The following is a 16,782-nucleotide window of genomic DNA, read 5'->3' as shown; positions in this document are numbered from 1 at the left end:
GGAGGATAAAAGTATTGAACTTGGAAGGTCCCCAAAATTACGGCCATACAGACAAATAATATTAATCTTCGCAAGCATGCAGAGAGAAACTGCATTAATTTAATCTAGGGAAGCCAGAAGCACCTCTGCATGCTGACCCACGCACCAGGCTCAGTGTCATCAGTACCAAAACCTGTCCTCTCCCACCTTTCCCAGTGGAAAGGCTCCCTCCACCAAAAAGCATGAATGTTGCAGACGGTCAATATTGCTACGCTCATTCCCTACAGACCCCTGCTAGGGGTTGGAAAGACCATCTTAACACTAAAAGCAGGTGCTGGAAGTTTACAGTTTCTTTGAGAGGGGGAAAAGATGAGTTATATTAATGCTTTTCTAATGAGCTCTGCTGGACCAAGCCAAGAACAGTCACAGAAAAAAACAAAATGGACTAGAGAAAAAAGTTTGATGTCAAGGACTAAACAGCAAGAAGTCTTCCGACTTGCCCAACAGTTGCTATGTCAGGAAAGCAGATGGGAGTCTAGCTGCCCCATCCTTCAAGCACACTCAAATTAAAACCGCATAAAGCCACACTGCAACACTAACTTCTCTCCTCCAAGAGCTCAGATACGCAATCATATTACTTGGGTTCAGAGCCATAGGCTGGCATGAAGCAGGCTGTCATCTCCTGTGCTGCAAAAAGAAGAGTTTCCTGCAACTGGCGCTGCCTTGTGTGTTGGCTAATGGGTGCACACGCACGAAGTGAGCAGAGCTGCTAAAAAAGGACAAGCCCCATCTGCCAGGACATGCAACACAAGCGGTTTGACCATCCAGCATCCAGCTTTGGGCAGGGCAGGGTGATCACATAGAATCTGCAGGCATATTTCAACCCTTGAGCATCCTGAGCAGTTAACAGCAACGAGAAAGTAAGAATAAATGCAGTCCCACCTTTAATGGTTTCTCTGAGCAATCCTGGGACAGTATTTCAAGAGGAGATGCTTTTATGTGCCTGCAAAATGCCTCCTCTTAGAGTCATCCTTTCTGCAGGCAAAAACATTTTCCATGAGGTCTCTTCAGTGTTGTCTGGCTGATCAACAGCTTTGCAGACAGATGTTCTCTCTGGAGTACTAGCAGCGCTGCAAAAGCTTTATTTGCAATCTACAGGGGGGGAAAAAAAGGGCTGGGTCCATCTGCAACCAGCACTTTGCTGCAATGGCTATCAGGACAATTAACAAGAGTTGCATTTGGCAATTTCCACCCCAGCAACTTCAGAGCCTCCAGCCAGCTCCAGGGGAAACCAGCGACAGGTTGGAGGCTGAAGCACGAGCTCGGTAGCTGCCTATCATGCCCAGCACGTCAGCCAACCACTCCACACACAAGCAATCGGTTTATCAGCCAGCATGTCGTTTGGTACCAGCCCTGGCACGTACATCCCAGCTGGAAGCTCGGGGACGTGGCAAGGCTGGCTTAGGAGATGGGGGAAGGGATGGGAAATATTGGGGAGGTGAGCTCATAGGCAGCAGTGTGGGGAGAAGTGGATTTATTGCAGTGGTGTGAGATGTAGAGGGGCTAGCACAGAGACATAAAGGACCAGGCTTGATCTGTGCTGCTGCTCACAGAACAGCTTGTTTTATGGGAAACGTCTATGAGGAATTAGGCTAAAACCCAACCAATTTCTCATGGACCACTGAATAACTATCAGATGATGAGAGCTTTTGGCCATGACAAACTTGGGTTAAATTGGAACCAGTGACTTAATGTTTCCATACCCCTTTGCAGAGAAAAGGCACGCAGCATGGTTGAGTCCTGTTCACCTACAGCAAACGACCAGGCAGGAGGCTATTTTATAAATTTCACTGCACTACAGTTTCAGTGTTTGCACAGCAGAGTTCTCTACATAACAGGTTCTGCTGAAATGAAATTCATGTTGATTTATACTTCTTTGTGGAGCTAAAACACACAGTTAATCCCCCCATTTTTAATCTAAAATCCTGGAATACTACAGAGGAGCCAGGGCCAGCTCTACAATGGAAACTGGTCAATATTACAAACAGATGACAGGAAAAAAAAAAATATATTTTAGAGCCATAGCAACCAGAAGAGAACAATAAATCAGCTTGGGGTTGAAAAAAAAAAATAAAATAAAGGCACAGTCAGGGAAAAATATATATGAATTACTGGGAGATTTTATTTGGCTGTAGTCGTCCTACTGGGAAGAAATAAACACCGTTTTACAAACAAGCTAGACAAGCCTCATTTGTATTCGAGGAAGCAAGAAGTTTGTTTTGGGTTTGGGTTTTTGGTTTGGGTTGTGTGGTTTTTTTTTTTTTTCCCTTTTTACACACAGAAATTGGCCTGTGTCAAGAATGTTTGAAAACATGTTGGCAAGGAAGTAGTCACTGAGACTACCACATTGAAGCTTTCTGGACTCCAGAAGATCTGAAGATGAAGTCCAATGGTTATGGCAGGGCAGCAGGTGTCAAGGTATCCACTGGCTGAATGGCTGCAGGTCTGTGACCCCAGCCAAATCACTTAATCCCACTGAGTCCCATTTTCAGTGTAAAAGTTATACTGCCTGTCAAACACAAAGTGCCTCCGTGGCTCAGTCTAAACTTGAATCAGATGGAAACTGCTGAGTAAGAAGAGTGCATTTATACCTGCAGTGCTTACAACTCCTGCATTAACAATTGAATACCAAAGGGGAAACTGAGGCACGCAGAGCTGGCATAATACCCTCAAACTGATGCACGTGGCCAACGACATAGGCAGGAACAGTGTACGTGCTTCCTCAAACTACAGACAAACCGTCAGACAATAATTCCTACCTGAAGAAAGTATGACATGTCAGAAATAACTAAGGAAAGCTAGACATACCTCATTTCAGGCTTGCTTTTCAGCCTGGCTGCTGCAGGCTAGTGTGGCTGTGCTGCCTCGGGCACTTGCACGCATCAGTCAGAACCATCCTCCCTTACAGTAACTCTGGGAAATCGGCCTGCAGACTTGAATTGTGACAGAGGACAGAAGCTCACAGTTACTAAGTTCCTGCAGGTTTCACAGAAATAACTAAAGGACAAGAGAAGATACTTCATACCTTATCCCCTGAAAAGGGAATCCCTCACCGTAGCAAGTCTGCCTCCTCTGCACTGTTAAGAGAGGTGTTTGCCGGGGAAAAAACCCAACACAACAAATCAGCTATAGCTAGTTTGGTCATTGTTTTGACATGTTGCTATCAACATTTATAACTCATCCTGTACCTGCTGGAATTAGTTCTGTGCAATACACTTCTCAAAACTGTAATAAATTTTCTAAGGAGTAATTCGTATAAGCACGTTTCTCCTAAAGTAATCAGCTGAAATCTGCATGAAATTTCCACTCACAAATTGTATTACTTACTTCCTTTCCTTGTAGATTTTGTTACTGTTTTGCAGTCCTCAAGACACAAATAGCTTCCTACTACTGACTTGTCAAAGGTTAGATATTAAAATTCAACTTTTAAATTAGCTGAGTGTTCAAAACTCACATTTAAATATCAGGAAATAATGATATTTAAATATCATTAATCAGGAAACTCTGAAAACAACATAAATTATGTATTTATGGAACCACAGAAAATGACATTTAGAAGACCTGAAGAGGGCACCTAATCAGTCAAGATATTTGTAATGTAAAGGAGACTCAGAAGGCTCCTACTCTGCCCTCATCTAAAGGAGGGATCAACTCTTCCTGACAAATATCCATGAAGAATAGTTCGACTTGTTCTCAAAGCTATGCAGCAATGAGGAATCTGCAACTATTCCAGTGCTTCACTACACTTATCATTCGAAAGTTTTTCCTAATAACAAAGCCTAGCCCTACCTTACAGAAATGTTAGTAGTGACAGGCCTCTCATATCTCCAGTAGGCACACAGAGAAGTTTATTACTTTATTCCCTACATCAACCTTTTGCATATTTGAAGACTGTTCTCACATCTTCCTTCCATCTTCTCTTCCTTAGACTAAACAAACATAACTCTCTTGATCATTTCTCCACAGGTCATATTTTCTGGACCAGGGTCATTCTTATTGCTCTCCTCCAGACTCTCTCCAACTGGGATGCATCTGACTTGAAAGTCTTTTGCCCGAAACAAGATACAGTGCCCTCTCTTTCCCCTCAAGGTATTGCCAGCAATGCAGAAGGACTCTATCACATGCAATACACAGAATACTTCTATTTATACATCAGAATAATTTCACTTCTCTCTGAGTGAAGAGGGTGTTGGTTTAGGTATAGCCCATTGGTGATACTAAGTCTGAATCATTTTCTTCTCCTTTCAGAACTGCTACCTTTCCCCAGCTGATAATTGTGCATTGGATTATTCCTGTATCAGCACTGACCTTCGCACATGTTGCACCTCCCTGACCTTACTGCGTATCAGTACTTCAGATCATTCTCACCATTTGCAAAGGTTGTTCTGAACTCCAGCCCACTGTGCCATAGTGCTTTGCTGTGTCTGCAGATTTCATCCGGATACTCTGTATTTCATCATCCTGGTCAATACCAAATTGCATGAGCGCTAGGACAGAATCAAAACTCTGCACATCTTTTGTGGTTGATGGCAACACATTGACAATTACTCAGAGTCTAAATATCCAACCAGTATTGCATCCCTCTTTAGTTTTTATCAAGATCGCATCTCCTCAGCTCGCTCACATACCTGTTGGAAGGAACAATGTCGGAGGTCTCACTAGTAAGGTGAGGTAACCAACAAGGTAACCAAGGTAACCAACATTCACTGCTTCCCATGGTGCCTGTTACATTGTCACAATTATTTTGTTCTGATTTATTCTTGACAAATCCATGCTCGAACATCCACTATTGCCCGGATGTCCTCTAGATGGTTTGTTTTTCCTAGCAGTTTCTTAAGACCTGAAGTCTGATTGACCAATTAGAAACTGCAGGTTTTTGTATTTTTGGGGTTCTTTTTTGTGTGTGTGTGTGTGCGCGCGTGCGCACGTGCATGCATGTGTGTGAAGACCAGCGTGTGCGAGAAGAGCAGCATTTGCCATTTTCCAGCCTTCTGTAATGCTACCTGTACCCCGCAACGGCGGGGGCTCAGACTGCTCAGGCTCACATGTTCTGGGGTAAATGTTATCAAGCTCAAGACAACCTGCAAACCTCTGGTTCATGGACATCATTTTAATACTTTTGAAGCTAGTTTCACTAGCTAGTTCCCCACTACAATTCATGCATTGCAGAGAATATAACCACGACATATGCTGTATCATTATCTTTAGGCTCTGTGCATGACAAGTTTTTCCTGACAATTTCTCCAGACCTGTACCTTACAGCTGCAGCTGTTTTCTTTCAGGCCAAGAAACACGAAGCAGCAAGAACCCATACACACAACACATTTGTTTCCATGCTACATCAATATATTGCCCTCATGACGTATACCAGGCAGACCCTTGGAAATAACCTAACTTTACCTTAGAAAGAAAAAGAAAAAAGCAGATTTTAATTTCAGGAAAACACAAACCACTGCCTCTCTATACTGATCAAATGTCATAATACTGCAGTACCTAAAGAGTTAACAATTGTAACAAGCCCTGGATAAGCTTTCCATAGTAGGAGCATTTCTTCCTCTTGGTTTGAATTCTAAGTTTGTTCTACCATGAGATATTCCCAGTACATCCATGAACCATGACAAGCTACGGTCACTGAATTGTTCAAAGTTTCATTTTCAAGGTTTGCAGGTCTGGGTTTTTTTTAAAACTAAAAATAACAGAGTTGGAATTTGTGGTCATGGTCAAACAGTGATAAAATTAAGAACAGATAAAGCCACAAATACTATTTTTTTGAGACTTGCAAGCTTGGTTTTGTTGAAGGAGGGGAAATAGTACCGTTTAATCAAAAGCACAAAGCATCAAGTGTTTGTTACAGTGAACAGGGCCTTCCCAAGGCTCTAAGAGGTCTGAAATTCAATGCAGAAGACTGCTTTTCTAAAGCACAACCACAGTGCAGGAGAGATGGAAACAAAGGAACGTAACAGTCATTTGCCTAGAAGTGTTTCTTAAATAATACATCACTTGCAATGAGACATGCTTTGCAACTTCAATACACAGTAATAATATTTAGGACAGCAGTAGCTTCTAGATGAGTCTCTTAACTCAGTCATCACCATCTGAAAATGCTCAGCTCAGCTGAGCTCAGGCTCAGCAGGCTCAGTTACTCTCCCCCAACTTCAACCAGACCCAGCAAAGCACATCTATGATAACCAAAAAGTTGGCTTATTATTCAAGAGATAAGAATTTAGCTCTTAGCATAGCTTTCAAAGTAAACAATCCTTTGACAAGCGAAAGCGCTTGGAGCCTATCCAAAAAAGTTCCTGCCAGTTTTATTTTTTTTCTTCCTTCCTCTTCAGAGTGGATTCATAAGCATTACTCAAATTGTTTCAGTTCATCAAATGTTTTTAAGGCTATTTTGGAGTATTAAAGAGACTCCACAGATTTTTTTAAAACAACTGAAGAGGACAACATTAAGGTACACACACTAGAGTCAAACAATGCCTATCATTGTTGCATTTGATTAATGCTCCAAATGGTACAGTTAAAAGAACTTGAGCAAAAAGAAACCTTTCACCATATAAAACGATGCTGCCGTGCCACAGCCTGCCCAATGCCCAGTGGTCTTTGGAAGAACTGTCCCTTCAAATACTTCACAGTTTTAAAGTTTTAACATCTGACCAGAGAAGTCCTGTAAAAGTCCAAGGAAGAACAATGACGGCAGAAGCTCACTTGGCTTTCCAGAGCGGCCATGTTGGACTGGGGGAAATCCCACTAGGCAGAACAAAAATAACACTGTTGAGCACTGCATGCCTGATCTCCCGGGGTGATGCAAGGGAGAACATTGGAAATGCTCTGGAAACTGCCAGCCTGAGAGGAGGCAGCTTGCAGGAGTAAAGCAAAGAAAAGCAGGACACGTCAGATGTAGCAAAAGGACTGGGGGCTCTGCAGAGCAACAGAGTGAGTGAACTTACACTAAATTAGAAAAAGATTGCATCTAGCTATGGTCAAACAGTATTGCCCCAAGAGATCAAGAAGAAACATGATAGCCTGCCCCATTACAAGTCTTGCTTTTAAATGCATTATCTTGTCAGGATTAACCTAAGATCTACGATTAGCCAGAAGATTTTAACCTGAGAAAGTTCAAGTGACAAGTGATAAACAAGTTTGTACTAAAATAAAAGTAGAGCCCGATCACTTGCTGCAATACGGTTTCCTTCTATATAGGGTGAGGAATGGTTGGTAATACTCAGTGATAGAACACAGCTGCTTGCTTAAGGGCATAAAGCTGTATGGAAAACCCCAAAATCCAACTCTTCTGTGATATTTTAAAGAGCCTCTAGAAGTCTCTCGTCCAACCTCCTCTTTGAAGTGGAGCCATCACCAATGCTAGATCAGGGCTGCTGTAGCTTTGTTGCGCTAAGCCCTGAGCCCTTTCAAGAATGGAGATCCACCAACTCTCTGATAAACTGTTCCCCATGCTTTGCCACTCTCCTTCTAAGCAAGTTTTCCTTGAAGCCCTTCCAGAACCTCCCATAGTACAATTCAGAGCTGTAGGCCCTTGTTGTGTTATAGGGCTTGACCCCAAAATCTTGTACCTACCTTCCCAAAAGCTGTAGGCTCCCATTAGATCACCCTGCATCTTCTCTTCACAGACTAAACCAGCCCTGCTCCCTCCAGCTCTCCTCATCGCTCATGTGCTCTGGGACCCCAGCCACCCTGGACTCTCTCCAGTTTCTCAGCATCTCTTAAACTGGAGGCCCAAAATAGGACACAGTATTAAGTGAGGCCTCCCCAGTGCCATGCACAAAAGGTAATAACTTCCCTCAATCTGCTGGTCATGCTTTTCCTAAGGTAACCCAGCATGTGGCTTGCCTATTGCATGATGAGCGTAGTGTTGGCTCATACTCAATTTCATATTCAAAGAAGTCAATTTATGATTCATACATGGGGTTTTTTGATAACATAAATCCCAGAGGCTAGAATCCATTAACCTATATTTGAGCAGTGCCTTTAAGGAGTCATGGTGGATAGAAGGTCAAAACCAGCATGGATAAGCTGAGGATAATACTGAAGGCCCTTAGAAGTTCACATCAAGCTGATATGCATGGGCACAACTGCTCTTTCCAGTCTAAAAACAATTCATTTGCTTTGAGGCGAGAAAGATGCAACTGCATTAGTGCAGGAAACCAAACAAGGAAAGTCTATGCCTGGAGTGCCAGCTTAGTCACTAATAAGTTTGTCCTAAAGTATCCTACCAAATCCCATTTCACCCTGCAGACCTCCTCTCACCCATGGAAAGGGTGAGACAAACAAGCAACTGCTATAGAGTTGTTGCTTAACATGCAAATAGAAGGCACTGAAATTACTGTATTAAAGAGACTGTTATGAGAACCTACACTGGACTAGAAAATTTAAAGCGTTCCAAAAGGGGTCTTTTATGTAAGATAACATATAATATGTTGTATGTTATTAAAGTCTCCTCCTTAGGTATGAAGAGTCAGATGTTTTCTTCAGACCCTGCAGTCAATACACAGAAAATGAGAGAATGAATTCATCACTGCACGGTCTGTATCAAAAAGCTACTGTACAATACAATTTAGGCAGGACAGGATCCTCAAATGGCAAAAATGAGAGTCATCTGGATTTAGATGCTTGAACAGCAAAAATCAAGATAGGAAAGAGAACAGATAAGCCCAAATTTGGATGGCAACTGGGGAAGATAGCTACACAGCAAAGGTTACAAAACAAAAATGTTTCCGTCATTTCAAACTGCAACAAGAAACACTCCCAATACGAAGACAAGTGATCATCTGTGCTGGCACTGGTCTCTCACTGCCAGTCAACATTTAGAAGAAATACCCCACAAGAGTTGCCACTGCCTCAGAGATTTGTCATGGTGCTTACGAGAGCAATCCTGTTTTCACCCAGACCTTTCCTCTTTGAGAGTCAGCCAGCTGACTGAAAACCAGCAATAGAATCAGAAGTTACTGAGCAATTCATTAACTAGTAGAGCAAGTAACAAATGCTACAAATTCAATAATCCTTGATTTAGAAGGTACTTTACTTGTAAGGGACCTCAAACTAGGTTAAAAAAAGTTCTTCAAATATTTTCATTCAGATCTTGTGATGATGGAGAGTATCTTTCAAATACACTATGCACTCAACCATTCCATGAGTCTTCATGTGCTCACAATATAAACTAATATTCAATCCACTGGTATAAACAGAATCTAGGAATGGTAGTGCAAGAGGGTGTTTTATAGGCACTCTGGTTCCCAGCTTTCTGGCAAGTCTCCATCCACATTAATGATTCCTAATTGTTAATTCCTTAGCCCTCCCAGCCTTGTCATCCTTTATGACTTTTACATTTTCTCATCTTAGCAACTCCTTGTTTACATACATTACTGGTGCTCAACTGCACAGACCATAGGAAAAAGACTTGCTTGTGAAGGAACTGCAATTGTTTTGGAAGTTACAGCCCTGCTGCTCAGAAGTGAGACCTTATCAGATGGGTCCTTCTCAGCCGTTTTGGGATAAGCAAATGAGGTTTTCTTACTGAGAGAGCGTGAAACCAGAAATGAAGGAGGGCAACAAAGAGCCACTGAGCAGGCTTCCTATGGTTACTACGCATCCTGTATCATCAGCTTTTCCATACAAGGGATTTTGAATTACCTGGACAGCAGCTGGGTTTTGTCCCCAGCAAGCGGGGCTGATGGAACGAACACACTCTTGGTTTCCCACAACACGAAAATTCTCAAGATTTGACTGAGTGCTGATCTAACAGATATAGACCTTCAGAATGGAAGCAGCAAAAAGTGAGGCAATATATTTAACCCTGCAGTACCTGACTGGAAGACGTATCTTGCTAAGCCTTGCATTAATTCTGCTGGCCAGGTAGGTGGTGCCGACTCCCCTGTTTCTCTCTTTAGCCGAAACGTCAACTCAAATCCAAAACCACTTGGTCCATCTGTTCCCGTAAACCTGGAGGGAATGAAAAATGAAAAGTTGTAACATACTTCTTTTAACCAAAGCAGGCTGCAAGATAAGGACCATGGAAAAAGGATGAGTGTTCTCCACAGAGAAGGTAAGTTTAGAAATTCTCTTACTTCGGTCTACTCTAGCTCAAATGGCATAACATTGTTAGGTTAGTTGATGTAATACAATTTCAAAGATAACTGTCATAGTAGTGTTTTCAGTCAGAAAAATGCAGTTTTGGAACCATAACTTCTTTCCTGGTACCAGTGGGATTTTCAGCATCCTGAATTTGTTTTTAAAACAGCATTGTAATTTCTGCACCAATAGCTGCCCTGATTATATTTGATTAAATGGTAACACCAAAGAAAGTGCACATCAGAAAATAATGTTATTCCACCCTTGTGAATTCAGATTTCTACACATTGAGAAGTGGGATGCAACTAAGCTACTGGGCAGTAGTCTCTGGGTTGAAGCAGTTGAATTTTTGATGTACAGCACACAATTATGTGTTGTGGATGGTCAAAGGGGAGGAGGGAAACAAGAAGATGCAGGCAGAAAGTTAATAACCTCTCACACAATGCACTAATTCTTATTTTGCTCCACTGTATGCTTGTGCACATTCTCCTTGCATATCTAGGAGGACAACAGTAGTAAAGCATTGAATGACAACTACTGCTCAAGAAGCAGTAGTTTGGTCATTTCCCCATTTGACAGAGATACGTGCAAATTTATCTGGTTTGGTCAGACAGGGCCTACCCAGTAAACTAAAGTCGTATTAGAGGTATCAAGGCTATAACGAAAAGGAGCAAATAAAGGATATCCGCATACTACCCGTTGCTTCAATAAAACTAGTCCTTGAGAATCCTGTATTTTACACTTACACATATGGGAAAGTTCCTGTTCCAAGTGCCCAACAACTAAAAATGCCACATTTGCCTGTGAAAAAATGAGAAACCTCATGGATAAATGCATAAGCTCAAAAACTTGTTTTCAAGTTGGGGACATCCATGTCCTTTCTACCACTGTCTCCACACCCCTCACTTGTTTGCTGTGGCTCTTCCACAAAGGCAGAGGAAAGAAAGAATGGTTTACACTGAGCACAAGGACACTCCACAGAAGTTTTCATAAACCAGTATCATTCTGCAAGTTCAAATCTCCAATACCTGCAGCCATTGGCAAATTCTCTGGAGAAACTTTGCAAAGCTGTATGGTGGTACCTTGCTGTCCATGCACAAAGCATTAGCATTGTGCTATTTCTAGAAACAGTCAAACAGAGCAGTCAGGAAAGTGATGAGAGCACTTTCCATTTGAAAAACACAGCTCACCAGCAGTGCAGAGACCCATTCCAACTGCTGGATGGATTGTTCCCATAGTAAGGAGTCTGGTTTGAAGCAGAACCCCTTTATAGGGATCCTGCCTAGTTGACAAGCGTTAAAAGCGCTCGAACTTGAGCATCGATACAAACGCTTCATCATGCAATATATCTTTATTTGAGGATTCTTCAAGGAAAGCTTGATTGTGGTACACTTTCAAATGGTGTAACAAAATTAGTTAGGAAATGTATCAAGGACAGAACTAAACTATGGGACAGCCCAAAGAGATGGCTGTTTTCCCAATGTAGTGCTTCAGTATTACACAGATTTACTGCATGCAACTCAAAACATCATGTTGTTGGAGCTACCTAAGTTGTAACTTCCTACTGGTAATACAACAAAAAATATCCAGAGACCTTCACTTGAAGGATCTCCCATTCTTCACCATTTAACACTTTAGGCTAGATATAAGGAAGAAATTTTTCACAATGAGGGTGGTGAAACACTGGCCCAGGTTGCCCAGAGAGGTGGTAGATGCCCCACGTCTGGAAATATTCAAAGTCAGGTTGGACGGGACTCTGAGCAACCTGACCTAGTTGAAGAGGTCCCTGCTCACTGCAGGGGAGGTGGACTACATGACCGTTAAAGGTCCTTTCCAACCCAAACTTTTCTATGATTCTATGAACTGTGACTGAAAATAAGAAAGCAGGTATTGAAAGCCAGTAAGACATCTACAACGAAGGGGAATAAATAATATATCCAAAAAAACTATTTCATTAGTATAAAAATATACAAGCATGTCCATTTTTGTTTCCCTCCATGTTATGGTCAACAAAGAATTTGAGAATTATATACTACCAAAGCAAATTGCCTATGAACAGAGCAGATAATTAATTTCAGAATGGTCAACTTGGTACATATAAAACCTCTTTTAGGAAACAAGTGTACCTTTAAGCAACAAGTCAAATAATTACATTTGGTTCTTAAACAAAACAAGAGCTTACTGAATAACCAGCCAGCCAGAGAGTGGAATCTAGATGTGCAGAGAAACTTGTGTTCTGCAATCATGCATGCAGGTCCACCAAAGAGATTGGTACAGGATGGCGATAGCCTCAGAAATATGAAGTTGTACTTTGTACATTCAGCACCCCTGTAGTGTTTTATTAGTTTCACATATCATATAGCAGAGGAAAACCAGAAATATTTCTTAAAGAGAGAAACAGAAACGCTTCAGAATGGGTAGTTTTCAAAGACTGATTCCAGGAAAAAGCATACACCAGAAACTGAAACACATTATGAACGGGTCAGTTTTAAGAAGGATCAAAGTTAACAAAAAGTCTTCAAGCTGATCTTTAACAGTTAAAATTTTTGGAAAGTAAGATGGCTCCCTATAGAATTTCTTCCTTTCAAGGCACGTTCTGAAACAACACAGTTTTACTTCTAATATGCATCGAGCTTGAGTTTAGTGGGGGTTTTTTTTGATCTCCACAGATCTCTCGGCTTCCCAAAAATAACTGTTTAAGACAAGACCACACATGCTTTATACTGATCCATACACAAGTTACGGAGTAACAGAAGTGTCCAGGTGAGTATCCAGCACATTTAAAGCAAGATGAGCATTTAGGAGAACATTGCTGGTCAGCCACACATCAGTAGTCACAAAGCAGTAGGCAGGCAATGTTACTTACGTGATTTTTTGTATGGTACTGAAAGACTCTAAAACAGAGAAGAACTACTAGAAAACAAATAGAATAAAAGATAAGGAATCGAGCAGTAAATTACTTACCTTCTAAGATTTAAAAAAATCCCTGAAAAATCAAAACATGTATCTTCTAAAAAATACTCAAAAAATGCAGCAGCATACAATGCTTATAATTCTCAACTTAAGTTAACAGTTAAATGTTAGAAAAAATCCTATTTGAGTGTAAGAGATTTGCATTTAAAGATTAGATTTTAAATGTTTTTGAGTACTTAATGGTCACCAGTTCCTAAGAATACACTGCTTTGTTACAGTGAAATTTTAAATACATGCAATTCACCTGTATTGTGCAGCTGTTCTGAGGTAACAGCCTATAAAGTAAAAGTCTTTGATCTGTTTAATTTTAGCATGGTAATTTATTTTTGAAGAAATTGTGACACATGTGGCTTTAGAAGCTTGCAATTACTTTCGAAATCATTTATGTTTAAATCAGGTAAATCTTTCATAGGAACAAATATTAATATTCAGAATGTAATCAGGACAGTAATTTTCAGTTAGCATTTTTGACAAAGCTTTTGCTTTCATTCTTCAAAAAAAGTCTTGTATTTGAAAGTAAGTTGAATGTAGTTTCAACAGCTGCCATAAAATTTCTCTCAATGAATAACGGACCATAATCCAGGACCAGAGCTCCTGGCCGAGGTTCACACAATGTACATGAGAATGGAGACAGACATGAGCTTCAGGAACTACATAAACCTAGGACCCTGTCACATGTCTCTGACCCTTGGTCTAACAAAAATCACAGAGGAGAATCCAGTAGCTCAGTTACACAGCTTGGCTCCTCTTATGGAAGTCCTTTTCACTAGGGAGCAAATACTTACACCAGCTCCAATTCCAAAATTTGTGAGGATAAGGATCCGTCAGTCCACTGGTGGAGAGGCAAGTAGCAGCCACAGCCAACAAACACAAGGGAAATGGATTTGCCTGGTAAGAAGCCCAAGACCTCCAGATACATCTGCCATACAAATGGAATACTAAGCAAATGGCTTTTTACCCCCCCAAAGATAAAGAGACTCTTCCCTTATATCTGGGCAGCTGCTCATTCCATCAAATCACCTGTGTCCATTTTTGTTCAAGATCTTACCAACAAGATGAAAGACTATAACAAAAGAAACCCATTCATCATATGGGAGATAATAAAGTGAGATTCCCCATAAACAAGTTAATTATTCATATTTAATTAAATTTAATTAAGAATATATTCATCTCCATAAACAATTTATACCAAGATGTTCCATTACTTCCATGTGGAAACACTGGAGGCAGCCTCCTCCTTGTAAGGTATGTCCCCACTGCTTGGGGGTTATCTTAGGAGGCTGCGGAGGAACTGGACAAAAAAGGATCACACCTTGCAGTCTTGTAGATGTTAACACTCATGCTTCTTCCTACAAGTTCCCAACAATATTCACAAAACTTCCAGAAAGCTTCCAGAAAAGTCAGCCACCTTCATCGAGCCATGGTCAATCAACAAGCTAAAGAAAAAATATTGTTCCAGAAGAGACAGACTCAACAAGCTTAATTTCCATTGGAAACTGAATGGAAGGGTGAGGATAACCCATAGATGCAGGAAGTCTTGCTAAAGCACATGGAAGTCAGGCTTGCTCATGACCTCATCTATCAGCCCCCCCAAGTTCACTGCTACCTGTACTAACTTGTTTCCCTTCCAAGCGGGCAGCAAAGTGTCTGCAGCAGGTTAGCCTGACCCAAACTCCTGTGTCAACTGTGGAGGGAACACGTTTTTATTACATGCTTTTTGTTCTACAGAAGCAAGAAACCTCCCCCAAACACTATGTGGGGTTGGTTTCTTTGTGAGCAAGGGAGGTGGGGACTGGGGTGGTGGTTTTGGGATGGGTTTTTTTGGTTGTGGTTTGTTTGTTTAGTTTGGTTTTGTTTTTTTTTAAATCTGAGGGTGACCAATTCAGACTACAGCCAGTTTAGAACAAAGGCTTTGGAGCTCAGTTCAGCATCAATACTGAAGTGCTTTGCAGGTCATTTCTTTGGCAAAACAATTACAATACAGCAGTCCAAAAGCACCTCAGCTTTACAGTTAGGCGATAATCTGGATGGAGCTGTGCAGGAAGGAAACCTCAGAATTAGTACCTTGTATTTGTGCATGGGCCAGGTACATAAACTGAAAGCTGCAACACAGCATTAAGTTTCCGTACTAACAGATCTGAATATTTCACATAGTTTGCTTTATGCCTTGGTTCTGCTGAACCCTGCAGTTTTGAGTGAAAGTTTCTTTTAAACACCCCTAAATTGCTAAGGGGGGGGGGGCAAGGGTGGAAATCCATATTTTGCCCCAAAACTAAAGATACTAACAATAAAAGAGACAGCATGGATTGTATTGTGCCCACCACTGCTTTGTCCCCTCCAACTCAAGGGCACATCACCTTTACAACCAGCCCAACTGCAAAGCAGCTGGCTAAGTTTTCACAAAAACAAACACTGATGCAGAAATTCTTGGCTTGCTACATGCTCACTGGCACACATCAGATAGTTTTATATTATGACTACAGCTATAATGGAAGGCTGTGGTATCTGCCAAGTCAAATCCAACCCTATATTTAATACTAAAATCTTACTTTGTCGCATGAACAAAAATAAACCTTTTGAAAGCCAAGGTCATACATTACATGCCATTCTTTGGGTTAAAACTCCCTTTATCTGTTCAGCAAATCAGCTCAGCAGAACAGACCACATCGCAGCACTGTGCATACGCTGAAGGAGCCTGGCTTGTTCCTTTAATGAGGTAAGAGTTTCACTGATCATGATATTTAGTTCCAGCACAAGAATCCAAAGAAATAGAGGCCCCTTCATTTACAGGGCCATGCGGCCGGGCCCCCCGAGCCCCAAGCCACCCCATGCTCTGCCAGGCCCTCTCCTGAAGCCACACACAGAGAACTGAAAAGCTGCTCCCCTCTGCAGCAGAGTACCCAGGGCGTTTTTCACATCAAATAACTCAGCTTAAGAGGATCAAAAGCCAAACTAGCCCTTCACTTTAAAAGCAGCTCTGAAAACCAGAGGCTTTTCATTTTAAATCAAAGCTATTTGCCACAGCATTTTTATTCCCACTTTCGCAGGGAATGAGAGAAGGTTTGCTTCACTTCAGTGCAAAATGGCTGTATTTCTGAAATTCTGCTTTTGAAAGCTACACAGCTCTGGACAAGGAGCAGAGTGTACTAGGTGTTTATTTTTTGAGAGTTTAAGAGTACATGTATATAAATATATTAGGTGAACTAATCCCTCAAAATGGGAGTTTATGCAGGAAAATGCTGGCTCTTCACTACGATTATTTCAGCCAGGGAACAAGAAGAAAGCTCGTTCAGGGTATTTGGGGATAGTTAGGACTGCACTTTCAGAAGTCACAGCTCCACTCCCAGCAACTCCAAGGAGATAAATCAGGTCTCTTCTGGGAAGCAAGGACAGGCGCACAGTACTCTGGACTGACTTGTCCCAGCTTCAGTTTTCAGCTCCTTCACCACTACTTTTGTGAAGCCACTTAAGATGCTTTTGTTTCAACTCCCTAATTGCATTTCCCCACATCTTCTACAAAGACAAAGCTTCCTGCTCTGCCGCTGGTGAGCCACTCTGATACTGTTTTCAAGGCTGCAGAAATGCAGTTATCACTGCATTTCTAAGCCTGGCATCAGGAAGAACAGCTGTTATTTCCATCAGAAAGCAGTTTTAATTCTACCACCCACCTCCCCTGCCCGC

General features: G+C 41.5%; 1 protein-coding gene across 2 annotated transcripts in view; it reads right to left on the bottom strand.

Moving 5' to 3' along the window:
• SUFU (SUFU negative regulator of hedgehog signaling) overlaps window positions 1-16,782 on the bottom strand; it is a gene marked incomplete at both ends in the record, with an annotated part of 92,514 nt that overhangs the window by 54,140 nt on the left and 21,592 nt on the right. For both annotated transcript variants that reach the window (XM_082002243.1, XM_082002244.1), the window contains one exon: window positions 9,863-9,999. In XM_082002243.1, coding sequence (XP_081858369.1) covers window positions 9,863-9,999 — 137 coding nt within the window. The remainder of the gene's footprint in view (window positions 1-9,862; window positions 10,000-16,782) is intronic.

This window comes from Phaethon aethereus, assembly GCF_964289735.1.
Source record: "Phaethon aethereus genome assembly, chromosome: 7".
NCBI classification, from domain to species: Eukaryota; Metazoa; Chordata; class Aves; order Phaethontiformes; family Phaethontidae; genus Phaethon; species Phaethon aethereus.
Note: the sequence above shows the minus strand (reverse complement) of the source record. Positions and strands in the feature narration are given on the sequence as shown.